The sequence below is a fragment of the Sus scrofa genome, chromosome 13 (assembly GCF_000003025.6).
Source record: "Sus scrofa isolate TJ Tabasco breed Duroc chromosome 13, Sscrofa11.1, whole genome shotgun sequence".
NCBI lineage: Eukaryota > Metazoa > Chordata > Mammalia > Artiodactyla > Suidae > Sus > Sus scrofa.
Window position 1 is genome coordinate 70,915,553 of NC_010455.5, and position 19,221 is coordinate 70,934,773.

General features: G+C 52.8%; 1 protein-coding gene across 1 annotated transcript in view; it reads left to right on the top strand.

Moving 5' to 3' along the window:
* The window catches only part of NUP210 (nucleoporin 210), an 89,810-nt gene continuing 72,500 nt past the window's right edge, over positions 1,912–19,221 (top strand). Inside the window, exons 1-3 of the mRNA XM_021069388.1 lie at positions 1,912–2,203; positions 16,201–16,337; positions 18,354–18,485. Coding sequence (XP_020925047.1) covers positions 2,031–2,203; positions 16,201–16,337; positions 18,354–18,485 — 442 coding nt within the window. The 5' untranslated portion in view covers positions 1,912–2,030. The remainder of the gene's footprint in view (positions 2,204–16,200; positions 16,338–18,353; positions 18,486–19,221) is intronic.

Genomic DNA, 19,221 nt, shown 5'->3' on the forward strand with positions numbered 1-19,221 from the left:
CCTTCTTAAATATATGTCAACACTTTGATTTAAAGAGAAATAGGAAATAACAGTACAGGTGGTACTCAGATACTGTAAGGTTTTTCAGGGTGGTAGGAAATAACAAGGTTGGAAGACATTGATAGTCATTTTCCTGTTTCTGTTATCAGATAGACAAATCTGGGGTTCCTCCCATTCCAGAGGGTCTCTGCCTGGGGCAGCATGGTCTGCTTGGGCCATCACCTTCTATCTCCCTGAATCTCAGATAAAGCACTTGATACCCAGAGAAGGGGCCCAAAGGCAGAGAGTGAAAACAGAACTCACAGAGAAGGCAGGTCCACTGCATAGACCATGGAGCCCAGACAGTGCCACTTACCAGGTTCATGGGCTCCTGAAAACAGGAGAGGGGGACAGGATTAAGGACAATATAAAGGGAAACAGCTCAAATGGGAAATTGTTCTATCTATCATTTTGTTTCCTCCAGTTGGTTGGTTGTTTTCTGCTGGGGAAATTTCCTGACTGCTTTAAATTAAGCATATAGGTGGTCAGCAAGCTGTGTCCACCCAGATTATTCTGTTAGGTCTGTTTGTATGTTTGCTTTTTTGTTTGTGTAATTAAACACTTTTTCTTTTCAGATAATCACAGGTTCACCTGCAGTTTTAAGAAATAATATAGAGAGCCCACTGGCCCTCTTCACAGTTCCTCCCAGTGGTGACTTCTTGCTGGATGGGATCCATAAGCCTGGTGACCCCTAGGGGCAGGCTCAGACCATCTGGGCCTCTCTGAAGCCCAATGAGGCCTCTATGCCCAGCCCAGGGGCCATTCCTCTAAGAAGCCTTTCCCAGCCTGGTTGAAATTCAGCTTCTCCCTCCCTGGCTGCAATTCAGGGCACACTTCCTGGACCCTTCAGAGGGGCTGGGCCTGTGTGCACTTGCCCCGCCTTTTTCCTGACATCCCACTAGGCTGGGCCCTCCCCTAAGCAGATTCACTTCACATCTTAAGGGCACTGGTGCTCAGGGTACCCGCTGAGCACATTCCCTCCTCTAACTCAACTGCGAAGAGCACAGCCAGCAGATTGAATTAAAGATCTAAGATTTGAGCCCGCAGAATTCAGTGGTTCAGAGTGGTTCTCTCTGTCTCTCTCTCTTGCTGGGTAGGGTGTGCTCTGGCAGTAGTTGTGCCCGAAATCTGCCCTTTGGGTAACCTCCACATGGCTTCCGGAAGACAGCGGGTGCAACGCAGAGAGCAAGGGCCTTGGGATCTGAGAGCCTCAGCATTGCGCTTCCTGGCTGAATGGTCTTCAGGCCACTTAGCCCTTCTCCTGGAGAAGTGGAGGGTCATTACGGCTCCAGGACAACGCTGGGAGGAGGAAGGGGAAGGGAGGACCCATAGGGTCCTCAGGGTTTTAGCAGGTTGCTTGCCCTCGCAGAACCGGGGCCCCTCTTCTGGAAAGTCTGGGCATTACAGATATCCTGGGGGCCTGTCCCTTTGGGAGTGGTCGGTTTTCCCCGACTGAACTCCAGGTTTCGGAAGCCTGGCTGACTTGTTCGGTGGGCCCTGGACAGGGCTAAATGAATGACTAGAATGAATGGCTGCGGGTGGCCGAGAGGCTCCAGATCGGCGTGCAGCACCGCCTGAGAGTTTGAAACCACGAATTCGAATGTGGAGGCCAGAAAAGAGTCCGGCACTTCCCGCGTGGTTAAAGGGTGCCCTGCGGACGAGCGCCCCATCCCTTCTCGTCCGCCCACCGTGGCTCGGGCGCGCGCCCCTTCGCACCCACACCCGCGTGGCCCCGGGCGCGCTCCCCAGCCCCTCCCCCCACCCCGCGGGGCCCGGGGTGGGGGTGGGGTCGCTGCGAGCCCGGCCCCCTCATTTCCCGCGCTCGGCCCCTCCGGGTCCCAGGAAGTAGCCCGAGGCCTCGGCCCTCGCCCCGCCCCCTCCCTCCCGCGCTTATCACCTGCTGGCCCGGCGCGCGCGGGCGGGGACGGAGGGCTCGCGGGGAGCGCGCGGGCGGCCGGGTGCCGGGTCGCGGGAGGTGAAGCTCGGCGAGGATGGCGGCGCGAGCCCGGGGGCTGTGGCCGCTGCTGCTCGTGCTCTCGGGGCTGCTGGCGCTGGGCCCCAGCGTGCCGGCGGCCAAGCTCAACATCCCCAAGGTGCTGCTGCCCTTCACGCGGGCCACGCGCGTGAACTTCACGCTGGAGGCCTCGGAGGGCTGCTACCGCTGGTGAGGCGCGGCCCGGCGCGGGGCGGGGGCGGGAGGCGGGCCTCGGGCGTGGGCGGCTAGCCGGGCATGCTGCAGGTGCGCGGGCACGGTGAAGAGGCCGCGGCCCCGAGCGACTCCGGCGGGGCCCGCGGCGCGCGGCCTAGTGGCCCGGCGGCCGCCCCCACCAGGCCCGCGCGGCAGGTGCGCCGACGCGCGCTCCCGGGCGCCGGGTTGGCTGCCGGCCGGCCGCCGGCCCGGCGGCTGGTCGCGCGTGACCCGGCGGCGTGCGCTCAGGTCGCCGCCGCCACTGCGCATGGCGCCTCCCCGGCCTCTGCATGTTCCGGCGGGAGGGAGGTTGTGGAGAGTTGGCGGGTGGGTGTGCGGACCGGGGCCTAGCGGTGGCTGGACTTGGTATAGGGGGCAGAGGGGAGGGCGCGGAGGAAGGCCGTGTTCGGGCCTGGGGCTTCGGGAGGGACCTTATGCTCGAGGGAGAGGGTCGCGCCAGAGCCGCCCGGCCGGGGCTGCGCGTCCACGTGGTCTCACTACTGTCTAGGCAGGGAGAGGTGGTCAGGGCTCTGCAGAACCTGGTCTGGGGACGCAGCTTTCTGGAGTTTGGTGACAGCGACTCATCCTTGGCGCCGGACTGGTCGTGGGAATTGGCTTGTGGCGAAATGGAGAAGGTGTGTGTGGGAGTTGAATCCTGGCGTTCCGCCTCTTTGGAAGGAACGTCAACCTTTGATGAAAGATTTCTCAAAGGAAGCCCGAGGTTTTTACAGATGAGAGAGGCAAGGGAATGGTTTGTGATTCAGCCCAAGTTGCCTAGAGAGCAGGGCCGGTCTAGATCCCTAACCTCCTGGGGGAACTCGGGAGTTCTCCACCCATCTCTGAGGATGTGATCTGGGAACCCCAGGAACTAAGGAAACCAGAGGTCCTCCACGTTCCCCACCCTCCAAGGTAGCCGGGCAGGGTGATGTGCCGTCCTTCATACCAAGAGGAAAGGGCCTAAAGTGGCCTCCAGGCTTCCATCCCGGTAGGCTCACTCCTAGCAGGGCAGACGACGGCCTGGGTGTCATGAGGCCCTACCCTACCTCACAGGCCACCTTGCTTGAGATGGAAAGGAGGGTCCCCGTGCCCCTACCCGCGTGCCACACTCTTGCTTGTTTCAAGGCTAGTCCCTGTTTAAGGTGTGCTTACATCAGCAAGATGAATTGCATTGTCTGTTGGGATAGTAGTCTGTGCACATCCGCAAGCCTGGTGGTGCCCAGAGCTGACAGCCTTCTTTCATACTTGCATTGCTAGTACCTATTTGTTTTCTGATCATGAGCCTCCTGAAATAAGGACAGTCCATGTCAGCCAGATGCTTTGGGTTTAGTGCCTTGTGCACCTGGAGGGTCCTATTTCTGGCTTGATATCACAAGCTGATCTCCTCTTTAAGTTTTCTGTATCCATGTACTGGGCCCTGTCTGGTCCATACTTTGCAGGGGATGGATGTGCTCATTCTCTGGTGGACATTATCTATTTTCTTGATATGGGGGCAAGAAAAAGGAAGCTGGCTATTAAAAACAGCTGGCTTCAATTGTATCCTTTGGATGGATTTGTATGCTACTTCCTCTAAGATTCTGTAGTGGTATTTTCTTTTTTTTCCTAACTGCATTTTCTTTTCTCAAAAGAGCTGATGGATGTTAATTTACTTGTATAGATTCTTAGGAGGAAGGGAAAAAAAAATTTCAATCTCTGATGCATCAGAGGAGTGCTCAGTACCTTATAATTTGTCTTGAATCAGATCCATGGTTTTCATTGCAAATGTGTGACTGCTTCTCTTAAGTGTCTCTCCAAGGTGTTTAGTGGTTGTGATTTCCCCCCTTAACTTCACAGGAAAATCTTTTGTCGATCAAGCATCGAAAATATTTTCTTTATTTTTAGCATGCTCTTCCTAGTTCAGTTCCTGCATTTTTTAGTTTTTGAAGAGTCTCTGGAGGTTTGAAGAGTGGGCTTGCAGACAAGCCATGGCTCCACACTCATGGACACCTGGGAGGAAAATAGCCTCTTCACCCAAGCAGTTCATTGTTGAGTCTGTGAGTAGGAGAACAGAGAAAATTAAAACCCTCCTGGACCTTGGAGAATTCTTGCTCATCCTTTGAATTTATAGCCACACTCTCATTTATTGGAATCACTGTGTGCCTGAGCCAGTGGCTTTAGGTTTACTTTTCCTGTTTCTTGATTTTATAGCATCAACTAATCAGGCAGTTTTAAGGCCCTGAGTCCCAGAAAGGGAAGTGCTCGAGTTGAGCAAGAACCCTGGGAGGGGGCGTGCCCCCTGTCCTCCTCCTTTCAGGGACTTGCAGCCTCCCTTCCATCACACCCAGCATCGCTGGTTAGGGGACACGTTCCTGATTCTTTTTTGATATTTTGTGTTATTGAAAGTAGTCCAAAGTATGTTTTTAGCTTCTTTTTAAGGTATCCTTTTCACACGGAATGACACAACAGAGAAAGTTGGAAAAAGGGAAGGGAGAAACAGAGAAGTAGACCTTAATCCTTTGTAACCCAGTCACCCTTTTGTTTTCCTTTCGGTCACTTATTTTTCCCCTCAGAGCTCAAATTTGGTGTTCAGGCCACTGGGGAACCCCTTCTCTGCCATCACCAGTGACCGTTAAAGCCCAACTGTTTTCCTATGCTGCTTCATGATCTTAGGTTTTCAGTGTCTGAGCACTGTTATCAGCTTTGGTTGAGGCCCAGGGTGTTGTGGATTCTGCAGGGGGCTGCCCTGCCCTGGAGAGAGTCAGACAGGCCTTGCCTTATGGAGAGGGTGGTCTGCTGGGAGGTGAGAAAGGAGAGGAGAGGGAGCAAGGATGTGGTCACAGAGAAAGTCCAGCCCTGGGCTGATTCTGCTGGTTGGCCTTCCCTGGTTCAAGTCCGAGACCCAGCTTTTGAATTTTTTCCCCCATTGTCACTCAGCCACTGGCTAGCCCCCTGTTGATGAAGTGGGGTGGGGGGGGGCAAATGCAGCCCCCCAGCCTCTGGGTGAAGCACCCCTGTTGGCCAAGGGTGTTTGCCTGAATAAAGTTATAGGTGTAAACTTTGAGCTGCAACCCCAGCTGGGGTGGGGGTGGGCAGACCTGCCTGGTGAAGAGCCTCTGGCAGGGCACAGGCAGCCAGAGCCCACTGTATTGAACTCTGCCCAGATGCCTCATCCTGCTCTCCTGGGCCTGAAAATCTCCCCTGGGTACCCTGCAGCTGTCTGATACGTCAGCCAGGCTTGTTCTGAAGCCAGGGTGCCTGCTCTCACCATGAGCTGGGTGCTTGTAGGGGTATAAGGGCCCTCCCTGCTGCCTGGGCCCCACATAGAGGGACTCCTCCATGGAGCAGGCCATGTGCTGGGCAGCTCAGGGCACCTTCGGAGAGTCAGTGGGCAGTGAGATCCCACAGTCCCTCTGTCCCTGCTGACACATAACTGCGGGAGACCTAAGGCCAAGAGTGTCCCAGGACCCCCTTCCTGACCCCAGCCAGGGAAGCTGGGAGAAGAGGTGAGGCGAAGGGTTTCCTCTGGGGCCTCTTTAAAGCCCTTTGCACCTGGCCCGGTGCGCTATCCAGCCCAGCTGCTTTCTGCTCAGAGCCTGCAGGGTAGAAGTGGGTGAGCGGGTCCTGGGCAGGGAAGGCAGTCGGAGCTGAGGGAGGCTGGAGAAGCAGTTCTGAATGAAAATGAAAAGTTTGCGATGTGGGAGCACAACAAAAAGGGCTTCAGTGCAACCAGAGGCCTAGTGTTCTGCACCCCATTCATTTGGCCTGTCTGCCCCAAACCAGTTCTTCTGCCCCCCAGTCTAGAGCATCTGTCTTTGACAGCCCATTTGGGGGCTCCATGTGTCTTAACACAGCAGGATCAAACCTCTCCTTGCTTGGCCAGGGGCCTCAGGTCAGGTGGAGGTCCTATTTGGCATCATTTCTGGCAGTTAGAGGTTTGGACAGAGACACCAAAGCCCCTGCAGTGCTCACTGTGAAGGGCTGTCCTGCCAGTGCCTGGGGATAAGCCCTGACCTACAGGGATGTCACAGGCAAGGACTGGGGCTCACCACTAGGCGTGGAATATTTGTGACTTTTCCGATGAGCCGGCTCATGGGGCTTGGGGTGGTCAGCAGGCAGGGAAGGCCCTGCTTTCATGGAACTTGTAGTGGATTGTGGGAGTAAACGGTAAGCCACAATGAAATGCCTGCATTTCCTGTGATAGGATTCTGTGAAAGCAGCATGCTGTGATAAGGACTGCAGGGGGCGTGCCTTTTTGGAAAAGGTGACAGGAAGGAGGTAGCCTGGGCCTGGCTCTCCCCTCTGCACAGGCCTTGCATGGTTGGTGGGGCCTCGCCCCTGCCTACCCACCCCCTCCATCTGCAGAGGGAGGTGACAGGAAGTGTGTGTTGACTGAGTGGTTTTCTTTGCTTCCTTTGAGGGGGTGGGAGCGAGGTGGGGGGTAATGCTCTGGCCCTGGAGGAGGTTCCACCCCATGGGCCCTGCCTCTGACCCTGCCTCTGCCCCCTGGGCTGGACCATAGGTGGGGGAGGGAGGCTGCATCTTCCTCTGCCCCACCCACCCCTTCTTCGCTCAGCTGTCACTTCTCCTTTTTCCTCTGTCACCTTCTGGCCTGACCCTCCAGGTCCTTGGGCTCCCCTGTTCCCATTTGAAAACAATGGGGAGCAACTCCCCCGAAGCAGTGCCTCCCAGAGCACAGACTGTGTGTCCACTGGAATTTCAAAATTCAGTCTGCCCATTAGAGACTTTTAGGATAAAAGGTCATCTCTGGGGCCCATATGTTGTTTACATTTTATTTTAAATGGTGGTAAAATGTACGTATTATAAAATTAACTACCATAAGCATTTGAAGTGTCTACTTCAGTGTCATTAAGTCGATTCACGCTGTCTTACAATCATCACCACTGTCTATCACATAATTTTTTCATCTTTCCAATAACCACTAACCCCTCTCCCCTCCCCCAGCCCCTAAACCCACATTCTGCTTTCCTTATGCTCTGTAATATCTGCCAGTTTCTGTTGCAGGCAACACTGTCCCCCTTACCCCCAGAATCTGGTAACACTGTTTCGATCCATGTTTGTTTTGTGGTTACCTTGGATGAGAGGTTTTCTAGTTACACTAGTGTTAGAAGCTTTCCTTTAAAAATACTTTTTCAATAAAGAAGAATCAATTTAAAAAGCAGAAGTAGAACCTCCATATGCCATGGGCACAGCCCTAAAGAGACGAAAAAGACAACAACAACAACAACAAATAAATAAAAAGCAAAAGTAAGAATAAGATACAAAGGTTACTTGGATATAACCCGTGGGGAAGGCCTGGTGGACATGCAAGTGTCTAGGCAGCTGTCCCAGTGGGAAGGTGGGACTGGTGGCCAGAGCTGCAAATCCAGAGATGGGGACTTTGAATGTTGCAGGTGGGGGTGGAGGGAACCAAATAGCAGAACCAGTTTTTCTGCTAATTCCTTTGCATATTTTGCATGCTTTCCCCCCAACTCAATCCTAAAAGCAAAACAAAACACCTTTTCACCTGGAGCTTCCAAGCTGAGTAGTGGCAGAGCCCTATTCAAAACCAGGTGGCAGACTAGAGCCAGCTCAGACTGAGACACACAGAGGAATGTGGTAGCCCTGCACATTGCAGCTGCCTCACCCAGCTTCCTTCAGTAGGTTTAGGGAAGTCAGTGGCAGTTAAGAAGCAGCATTAAGGGTGCATGTGGGGCAGGGGGTGATGAAAGAGGAGATGAGCCATCTTTCGTGGCAGGGGGCGGGGGCGGGGGGGAGGCGGAGGTTAGGTTTGGCAGCCTGGACCTTGCTCTCCTATGGGCACCCCCGGGTAGGGGGAGGCTGCTGGCTCTGTTTTCAACAATCTGGGTGCATGGGGGGCAGTGTCTGGACCAGGGGTCTAGAGCCAGGCCTGGCTGAAGTGTTTTCCAGGACTGTAACCTTGGGCTGGTTACTTCATATCCAAGCAAGGGTTTCCTCATGTATCAGATGGGGGCTTCAATGGGATTGCGGGGAGGTGCATGGAATACTTGTGATGTGTTTTGTTCTGTGCCTGACACATAATAAGCACATAATAAATGACAGATTGTTGTTGTTTGTTTATGTGTCTTTATTTATTTCTTTATTTTTTAATTTTTTTTTTTTTTTTTGCTTTTTAGGACCGCACCCGTAACACATGGAAGTTCCCAGGCTAGGGGTTGAATCAGAACTACAGCTGCTGGCCTTCACCACAGCCACAGCAACATGGGATCCGAGCTGCATCTGCAACTTACACCACAGCTCACCCCAGCAATGCCTGATCCTTAACCCACGGAGCAGGGCCAGGATCAAACCTGTGTCCTCATGGATACTAGTTGGGTTTGTTACCATTGAGCCACAATGGGAGCTCCAGTTTATGTGTTTTTAAATATAGTACCAGTAGTTTGAATGAAATAAGGCAGCAAGTCTTGAAGGATTCAGTCAGCAGGTTTCACCTGTCCAGACTCTCCTGACACATGGACAGGGCCTTGGATCCACGGGTTGGGTGGTGCCCTGACAACAGGGCTGAGGTCAGGCTTCACACAGGGAAGGGGTGGACAGGTCAAGCATAAATGATCACAATCTAGAGGGACTCAGGATTTCTTCCTTTCTTTAAAAAGCACAGTTCTTGGAGTTCCCATTGTGGCACCGTGGAAACGAATCCGACTAGGAACCATGAGGTTTCGGGTTCAATCCCTGGCCTCGCTAAGTGGGTTAAGGATCCGGCATTGCTGTGAGCTGTGGTGTAGGTCGCAGACGCTGCTCAGAACTGGTGTTGTTGTGGCTGCGGTGTAGGCTGGTGGCTACAGCTCTGATTAGACCACTAGCCTGGGAACCTCCATATTTCGCAGGTGTGGCCCTAAAAAGACAAAAAATAAAATAAATAAAATAAAAAGCACAGTTCTGGAGTTCCCGTCGTGGCTCAGTGGTTAACGAATCCGACTAGGAACCATGAGGTTGCAGGTTCGATCCCTGCCCTTGCTCAGTGGGTTAACGATCCGGCGTTGCCATGAGCTGTGGTGTAGGTCGCAGACGCGGCTTGGATCCCGCGTTGCTGTGGCTCTGGTGTAGGCCAGTGGCTACAGCTCCGATTGGACCCCTAGCCTGGGAATCTCCACATGCCGCGGGAGCGGCCTAAGAAATAGCAAAAAGACAAATAAATAAATAAATAAATGAAAATAAAAATAAATAAATAAAAAGCACAGTTCTTGTGGTCAGGATCTTGCCAAGCACCTCAAGGCCAGAAGCCCTTCCTCTGGACCCCTCCTCCTGGTCCCGAACTTGAGGGCTTACTGTGTGTGAGTCCCTGATTAGAACTTTATGTTTGTCATCTATCCGATCTACCCAGCCCTTTGTAGCAAGCACCATTTTTCTTCCCATTGAGCAGATAAGAAAACAGAGACCCGGGGAGGTGAAGTTGTTTGCTCAAGGTCGTACAGCCGGTGAGTGCCCAGTGACTTTGCCATCTTGGGCTGTCACCTTCCAGCAGACATGAGCCATGTCAAGACCTTGTCGCCCTCACCCGGTGTGCCAGGGGCCTGGGGAAGCCCTGAAGCCCCTCCTCTGGGCCTTGGGGCAGACAGGCAGAGTGCTGACTGCCAGTTGAGATGCAGGGAATAGCTAGCATGCATCCTTTCTGTGGGGTGGCAGTTCATTTAAATGGGACAGAGGGAGGTGTCACTGCTCTCTGCTGTTGTGTGTTCTGTATCCTGGGGAAAACACTCATGTGGTGGGAGGAGTCACACAGACCTGGCTGTGAGCACTGGCCCTGCCACTTACAGCTATGTGGCTTTGGGGAAGTTACTCAACCTCTTAGAGCCTGTTTGGTTTTCCAATGTAGGCCATATGTGTGTGTACCTACCCCCCATATATGTGTATATATAGATGGAGGGGGAGAAAAGTATATTACAAAGAATCGTGTCACGTGATCATGGAGGCTGGCAAGTCCTGAGATCTGCATCGTGAGTGGGCCAGCTGGAGACGCACAGGCTGGCAGGCTCAAGACCCAGGATGCAGTGATGTTTCAGTTCAGGTTTGAAGGCTGTCAGGCAGGAGGGACTCTCACTGGCAGATGGGGCAGCCTTTTTGTTCTATTCAGGCCTCAGCTGATTGTGTGAGGCCCAGCACATTGGGGGGCAGTCTGCTTTACTCAGTCTGCTGTTTTAAATACTGTCAAGCCCAAACACCCTCAGACACATGCAGAGTAACATTTGACCAAGTAGCTGGGCTCCTTGGCCCAGCCAGGTTGACACACAAAAATCAACCATTATGGAGTTCCTGCTGTGGCACAATGGGATTGGCAGTGTCTTGGGAGCACTGGGATGCAGGTTCAATCCCTGACCTGGCACAGTGGGTTAAGGATCCAGCATTGCCATAGCTGTGGCTTAGGTCAAAACTATGACTAGGATCTGATCCCTGGCCTGGGAACTCCCTGGCCAAAAAAGAATGATAACAAATTATTCATCACACTCGCCCAGCACCCTTCTGTCTTGTAGTTGTGGTCTCTGGGTCTTTCCATGTTTGCCAGGCATGAGGTGCTGCTGCCTGTCAGCCCCTCTTATCTCCTCCCTGCCCTCCATCTGGGTCTGCCTGATGTGGGCCTGTGGGGTGGATAACCATCATGTCTGTGAAGAGTGACCCATCCTCCCTCAGTGGAGAAGGTGATACTCCTCTTGCTGGATGCTGCAGCAGAAACCTTCCAGAACTGCACATGGAGGCCAGCTCCCCCCAACCCCCGCCCCCCGCCACCAGGAGAGCTGCCTCAGACCCTGGGCCAGTACTTGCAGTTTCAGAGCTGTGAGGTGCAGCCTCAGTGCTTCTGCAGGGCCAAGAAGTGGTTTGAAAAGTAGGAAATGTTGAGGTTGGGCTTGGGACACCTGTGTCCTGACTCTGGCCCTCAGAGTGGCCCTAAACCATCCCTTTCTTCCTTTTGAGCCTCAGTTTACTTACCTGTGAAATGAGGGCACAGCTGTCCTCTAAGTTACATCCAGTGTTAGAGGGAAGTCTTTTATTCAGAAGTTAGAGTAATACAGACAAGGCAGAGTATAGTGAATACCTGCATTCCCACCATCAAAATTAGCTGTTGTCGGAGTTCCCGTCGTGGCACAGTGGAAACGAATCCAACTAGGAACCACGAGGTTACAGGTTCAATCCCTGGCCTTGCTCAGTGGGTTACAGATCCGGCGTTGCCGTGAGCTGTGGTGTAGGTCACAGATGAGGCTCGGATCCTGCGTTGCTGGTGCTGTGGTGTAGGCGGGCAGCTGTAGCTCCAATTAGACCCCTAGCATGGGAACCTCTGTATGCCACGGATGCAGCTCTTAAAAAAAAAAAAAAAAGAATTAGCCGTTGTTAATGTGCTGTTTCCAACCTGGCTTTTTGGGGGTAAGAAATAAAAATTAAGGGTAAAGCTTCAGCCCCTTTGCTGCCCCGCCCAGTTCTCCCTGCCCCACCCTCCGCAGTCTCTATTCTGAGTTTGAGAAAGTGTTTACTTTCCCATTATAATCCCTGACAAACACCTTCGGATGTGCTTTTTCACCCAGTGTTTTCTGAACTGTACCATGACAGGGACACCAGACACCGCCCAAGGGCAGGTGACTGCTGCTCTTAAAGGCACAGCCAAAGCACACAGGGCCTCAGAGTGTCCCAGATGGAGTCAGATGACTGAAAATAATCCTCTGCTGGTAATGGAAACACCACCCAGACTGTCTTAAAGCCTTTGGAGACAGTTGCTATGAGCCCTCCCTATCAAGCGCGGGTCCTAGTGAGAGGGGTAGTGGGGGGAACGCCCCATGGTCTGCCCAGTCCTGGCCCTCAGCCTCATCTGCTGCCGCCCTCAGCACTTTAGCCTTTCTTCCGAAGCTTTCCAGTTTTCCCAGCTGCCCATGAAGGTGGAGCCTGGCTTCCTTGCACGGTGCTTAACTGAGGTGAGCAGGTGCAGGCATCCAGGCCATGCTGGAGCAGAGGCCGTGTCCCCTTGGGGGGCCCCGTTTTCTGGCTGGATCTTGCTGCAGGCCCAGGGGCGTGGGTCCCAGGCTGCCGCCTTGGCTGCTCTGTCTTATCTTCACACTGCACTTAGTGCCCTTGCATCTGCCCTCAGTGTGAAGAGCAGCGACTTTCTTAAGAGCTGCTGAGAGCACTCAGGCCCTGGCAGCAATTAAAGTCACCCCAAGGAGGAGAACTGGGAGGGCTGCTTGCCCACCTGGCTGTCCACCTGCAGGCCCAACCCGTGGCCACTCACCGCATGGAACTCAGTGGCCGAGCTGCAGCTGGGGCAATGTGTCTGAAAGATGATGTTTGGGCTGCATTGGGCTAGGTAAATAAGTGGAATTAAAATTAGCTTCACCTGGTACTTTTCTGCAATGTGAACTTAAGGATGCCTCAGGTAGTTCCTGTTGTGGCTCAGTGGGTTAAGAACCTGACTAGTATCCATGAGGATGTGGGTTCAATCCCTGGCCTTGCTTAGTGGGTTAAGGATCTGGTGTTGCCATGGCTGTGGTGTAGGCCGGCAGCTGCAGCTCCAATTAGACCCCTAGCCCGGGAACCTCTGTATGCCTCTAGCCCTGGAAGTTCCATATGCTGCAGATGTGGCCATAAAAAGCAAAAAAAAAAAAAAAAAAAAAAAAAAAAAAAGTGTCTCAGCAGAGCACAGAGGGTTCTTAGGGCAGTGACAGTACTTGGGGTGACATTGATGGTGGACATGTGTCATTATACTTTTGTCCAAACCAGTGGAATGTGCAGCCCCAAGAGTGAGCCCTCGTGTGAACTGTGGACTCTGGTGGTGACAGTTCAGTGTGGGTTCATGAGTTGTGACAATGCACCATATGATGGGGGATATGGATACTTCATGTTGGGGTGGTAGAGGGTGTATGGGAACTCTCTGCCCTTTCCACTCAGTTTTGCTGAGAGCCTAAAACCGCTCTAAAAAATAAAGTCTTTTCATTACACTTGTTACTTTTTTTGGCCATGCCCTCGGCATGAGGAAATTCCCAGGCCAGGGTTTGAACCTACACCACAGCTGTACCAGAGCTGAGTCCTTAACATGCTGGGCTGGGAGGGAACTCCTCACCTGATACTTTTTAATAAGGCAGTTAGGAAATTTTATTTTATTTTTTTCGTCCTTGCCGCACCCAGGGAATCTGGCGGTTCCTAGTTTAGGGGTCCAATCAGAACTATAGCTGCCGGCCTCCACCACAGCCACAGCAACATGGGATCCAAGCTGTGTCTTTGACCTATATCACAGCCCACAGCAACGTTGGATCTTTAACCCACTGAGCGAGGCCAGGGATCGAACCCGAATCCTCATGGATGCTGGTCGGGTTCATTAATTGCTGGGCCACGAGGGGAACTCCTGCAATTAGGAAACTTTAAATGTCACCCACCATGTGTTTCTATCAGACAGGGCAGCTTAGGGCCATAACCTTGCAGCCCCAGAGGTGCCAAGTGAGGGGTGCTGTGCTTCCTGCCAGGATGCAAGGGCTACAGGTGTCTCGGGCAGCTCAAGGAAGGCCTGGGCATGGCAGGGGGACTTCAGGCTTCTCTGACTTGAACTAGGACAGTCTGCTCTTATCTGCATTGATTTCTTTATTGGGATTCTGTCCAAGATTAATTCACTGCCCTGAAGGAGTGAGAAAAGAGCTTGTCATCAGTGTTCTATTCTTGAGGAAACTGAGATTCAGTGGGGGTGGAATTTAGGGCCCAGACTGGGTGCTCAGGTCCCTGGCTCCCAGGGGCCACATGAACAAGACACTGTTTCTCAAAAGTAGAAGCAGGAAATGATGACGTGTCTTATTTTTTAAGATGGTCTTTATTTTTAGGCAGTTTTAGATTTATTAAAAAATTGAGCCAAGTTACAGCAATTTCCACTATTGTACCCTACCTGCCCTGGCATTCCCCACCTTCAGCATCCCCCACCTCCGCAGATGGTGTATTTGTTAAAAAACAGTGAACCTACACCGACATATTGTTATCATCCAGGGTCCACACTATTCATAGTTGGTATCAGTCTTCCAATGTAGACACGTGTAATAAGTTGTAACATTGTTAGGGTATCATACAGCATAGTCTCAAAGCCCTAAAAATCCTTTGCTTGGCTTCACTCATCACTCCCCTGTCATTTAAACATTTTTTAAAAATTGGGAATGATTTTAGATTTATAGGAAGGTTGCAAAGATAATCCAGAGAGTTCCTTTATACCCTTCACTCAGCTTGCCCTCAAGTTGACATCCTTCAAAACCAGGAAGGTTGTGAAAAGGAAAAAATGAGCACTGGTACATGACTTACCTAAACCCGGGACCACTTGGATTGTCAGTTAATCCACCGAGCTTCCTTTTCTGTTCCTGTATCCAAGCCAGGGTCCTCTACCGTGTTCGTCTCTTTAGTCTGATCTGTGTGTTTTCTATTTTTGCCCTCATTTACATGTTGGCTCTGTTGTGTGTGTGCACGCGCGTGCACACATGGGGAGCTCTGACCCCCTTGGAAGTGACCAAGCTGTGACAGCTGCATGGCCGGGTGAGAGGTGCCCAGGGGGCTGCCTCACCTCCCTGTTTGGGTGCCCGTTCCTGCCCTGTGTGGCCTCCTGTGGTCTCTGAAATGCTCTTTCCTTGAGGAGGGGGGGTCCCTCCGTGGGGGAACCACACGTGCATTTCCCTGGGGGCTTACATTTCTCTCCTCAGCCATGGGTGAGGTTTATTTCCAGGGTAGAGGTGTGTACCCTTGGGTTTGTGCCATCCCAGTGTCCTTGGTGAGCTGGCAGAGCCCGCTGTGCCTGCCTGGCCTTGGGGACAGTCAGCGTTGACTTGGAGATGTCTCTTTGGCTGTTTCACACCAACTGCTTTTTAGCACCAGGCCATTTTTACACGTTTTCTTCTGAATAACCCAGAACGTTAATGTTCTCGTGAGTTGAAAAGGGAGGGGGCGGCAGCCCTGCCTCCCAAGAGCCTGCCCCAGGCTGGACACTGGCTGAGTGCAGCCCTGGGAGCTTGGGTGCCCTTCTGGGGACCTCCCCACCCAGAACTCACTGATGTCAGCACCGCCTCTGCTCTGTCAAGTGGGCATCGGGTTAGATTGTTTACCAGCTCCATGGCCCAGGAGCTGGTCGTTGCCCTCGGATTAAGTCCTAAGCTCCTTACTGTGGCTTTCCAGTGCCTCCCCAACCACAGCACCCATCTCCTTGGGTCCCAGGGCACAGATGACCCTACCTCTGTTCTTGGAGCCCACCGGTAGCTCCCCACCCAGGGCCCCCCGCAGCACCGATCTTTGTGTGGTGGTACCTGGAGTCTGCCCTGGGAGAGGTACTGTCTGCAGTGATGCTGGTGGCCTCTGCTCACCCAGCGCTTCAGGGCAGTGGCCGCTTTGTTGGTCCCCACTCATCCATCTCACTGTGCCAGGCGCTGTTATCATCTTGTGTGTAGATGAGAAGCCATGGCCCTGACCCACATGCCTCCTGTCACACCGTCCCTTGTCCCTTCGTCTGGTTATTCCAAGGCCGGGTCCCCTTGGGAAGTCATCTCATGGATGTGCAGATCCATCTGCCCTCCACCCACTTTCCCAATGACAGCTGTCCCTGTGCACTGGGCCACATGGCTGTTGCTGTCCCGTTGGTGAGCTCTGGGCTTTGTCAAGCCTGTTGGGGACAGATGCTTAATGCCCACAGGCTGCCGTGTTCCAGGTCTGCCTAGCGGTCAGCAGGTACATGGCCTCTCCTCCCTGGAACCACAGGCAGGCTTCTCCCATCGTTATTTCCAGTTCTGTAGAATAGTCTTGGAAGTTACTGTTGATCATGGTGTTGTTTCCATGTCCAGGCTCCTGTTTGAGGTGCTGAACAGGGCTGTGTGCAAGGAGGGCCTGGGCCCGGCCGTCTCTGCTGGGCTTGAAGCTGATGGAGTCAGCCCCCTCCATCCTGCGTCTGGGGCAACTGTGCTTCTGATCCCAGCCCCGCCTCTCTGGGCGGCTCCAGAGAATAAATTCTTGTCCTCTCTCCACAGGTCATCGACCCGGCCGGAGGTGGCCGGCATCGAGCCGCTGGGCCTGGAGGAGCAGCAGTGCTCCCAGAAGGCAGTGGTGCAGGCCCGCCTGTCCCAGCCTGCCCGCCTGACCAGTATCATCTTCGCGGAGGACATCAGTAAGGGCCCTCTGGTCCCTGGCAGGGACAGGGCGGGGAATGAGGAACAGCCCACTGAGGCCTCGGGCCTGGGGCCTGCAGAGCCCATGGCCACGTCCATAGGAGGGGCCACCACACAAGCAGCGCAGCCTGGTTCCTCCTGCCAGCACCTCTTGCTGCTCCTCCATTGAAGTGGAGGCTGGTTTTCATTTCCAAGTTATTACTTGTTACACAGACAACTCTTGACAGGCATTGCTTCAAAATAAAGAAAGTGATGCAGTCTTCCACTTGCCATATTTCATTGACCATATTATGTCATAAATGCTTAGAAAAACAATTGGTCTTCTATCATGATTTCCTGCTACCTCACATGATCTGAAAGATTTCCCATTTCGTTAAGAATTATTATTATTATTTTGGTCTTTTTGTCTTTTTAGGGCTGCACTCACAGCATATGGAGATTCCTGGGCTAGGGTCTAATCAGAGCTACAGCTGCCGGCCTATGCATGGGATCCGAGCTGTGTCTGTGACCTACATCTCGGCTCACGGAAACCTCAGATCCCTAATCCACTTAGCGAGGCCAGGGATTGAACCCACATCCTCATGGATGCTAGTAGGGTTCGCTAACCACTGAGCCATGACGGGAATTCCATTATAGAATTATTTTTAATGGACAAATAATATTCTTTTTTTTTTTTTTGCTTTTTAGGGCCATGCCCACAGCATATGGAGGTTCCCAGGCTAGGGGTCCAATCAGAGCTACAGCTGCCAGCCTACCACAGCCACAGCAACACTAGATCTGAGCCGTGTCTGTGACCTACACCACAGAACTCATGGCAACACCAAATCCTTAACCCACTGAGCGAGGCCAGAGATTGAACCTGCAACCTCACGGTTCCTAGTCAGATATGTTTCCGCTGTGCCACGACAGGAACTCCCTGCATAATATTTTTAACAAGAGATCGTGCTATAAGCATTCCCTTATATTGGACATTCAGATTGTTTTCAAATGTTTGTTTCTATATAGGAAAATAAATACTTTTATATAGAGAACAATTTTGGGTTCTTTTAGGTTATTTCCTGCCAAAGAAAGATTTTCAGCTTGACTGCATATGAATTTTTTTTTTCTTTCTTTTTGGCTATACCCACGGCATTTGGAAGTTCTCGGGCCAGGGATCCAATCTGAGCTGCAGCTGTGATGAACACCCTAGCTCCAGCAATGAGAACCGCTGTATTATACGCTCCTGAATAATTTTAAGGCTTTTGCTTAATGGGGCTGAATTGCTCTCACAAAGTTACGGGTATGTGGGGTTTTATGTGATGCTTGGAGAAAGGTCAGAATGAGTCTTTGTCACATGTGGTTATCATTATACTAGATGATTCTCCAGGTAATGCCATTTGTATATCTTGATGGAGCAAGTAAAAATCTGTGTGTGTGTGCACACACTCTTTTATGCTATATCACAGTTGATAGTTTTATAAGAAACAGTTTAGGAGTTCCCGTCATGGTGCAGCAGAAACAAAACTGACGAGGAACCAGGAGGTTGTGGGTTCGATCCCTGGCCTCGCTCAGTGGGTTAAGGATCCGGCATTGCTGTGAGCTGTGGTGTAGGCTGGCAGCCATAGCTCCAATTAGACTCCTAGCCTGGGAACCTCCATATGCCACTAGTGTGGCCCTAAAAAGCAAAAAAGAAATAAAGAAACAGTATAAACACACACACGCACCCTGGGTGTATTTCCTAATCTCAGTGCAGGGACCAGCCTTGAGAACAGTGCTGTCCTTTTGGAAGCTGACGCTTCTTGCCAGAGTCCTTGTCTTTTGGCTCAGTGGTTACACCCTGGGCAAATCCAGGGATTCCCGGAGGAGTGTTGCACATAGCTTTAGATGCTGGGGATGGGCCATGCGAGTGCCATGAAGCCTTGCTTTCTGGACATGTGCTGACTCCCAGACCGTGTGTGGCTCAGGCTGGGCTCCCCAGGGTTGAGGTGCTGGAGCTGGGGCCTGCCCTCCTACTGACCCCGTCCCTCCCCCTCTAGCCACTGGCCAGGTCCTGCGCTGCGACGCCATCGTTGACCTCATCCATGGCATCCAGATCGTCTCTACCACCCGTGAGCTCTACCTGGAGGACTCGCCACTGGAACTGAAGGTCCAGGCCCTGGACTCTGAAGGTCAGGCTGCCTGCTTGGCAGGCTCGCTTCCCTCCCCTGGGGGCTGCTCCAGCCAGGAGGGCCTCGTGGAAGAGGTCTGGACTACCTCTGAGTGGATGTCAGGCCCCGGTGGCAGCCAGGCCAAGGCCACTTTTGTGTGCACTGGCTTGGCCACACATGGGGCCTGGAGGCCGTGCTTGTGCAGGGGGCTCACTGGGAAGAGCACGTCTTTGGGAAGCCAACGGGGTGTCTGGGCACCATGGGAGCTGGGAGGCCTCACTGGGTCACTGTGCTGAGACAGCAGAAGTCCGAGGGCTGGGGTTGGCTTCTGGCCCAGAATATGTGTGTGTGTGTGTGTACATGGAGTGGGGGCACCATCCTTTACTTCCTAACAGAGCAGCGTCTGCCCTGGGCTGGGGGGTCTTCTTGGAAGGTCTGTTTAGCAGGTGGGCACACTGCTTTGACTGTAGCCTGACCTCTCGGTGGAAGAACAGAGGGAAGATGTGGAGGTTAAGGTTCTGTGGAAGAAGGTGGGTTAGACAAGAGACATCTTTCAGATGAAGGTTCTCCCCAAGCTCTGAGCTAATGGGAGCTTACTGCTAGAGTTTGCACTGTTCTTGGAACCAAAGTTTCACGTTCGAGGCCATACTGTGCTAGGCACTGTCTGAGCACCTCACACGTCCTGACGCATTTCATGTGCAGGTGGGGAATACACACACACACACACACAGATACACACATACACTCAGATAACATA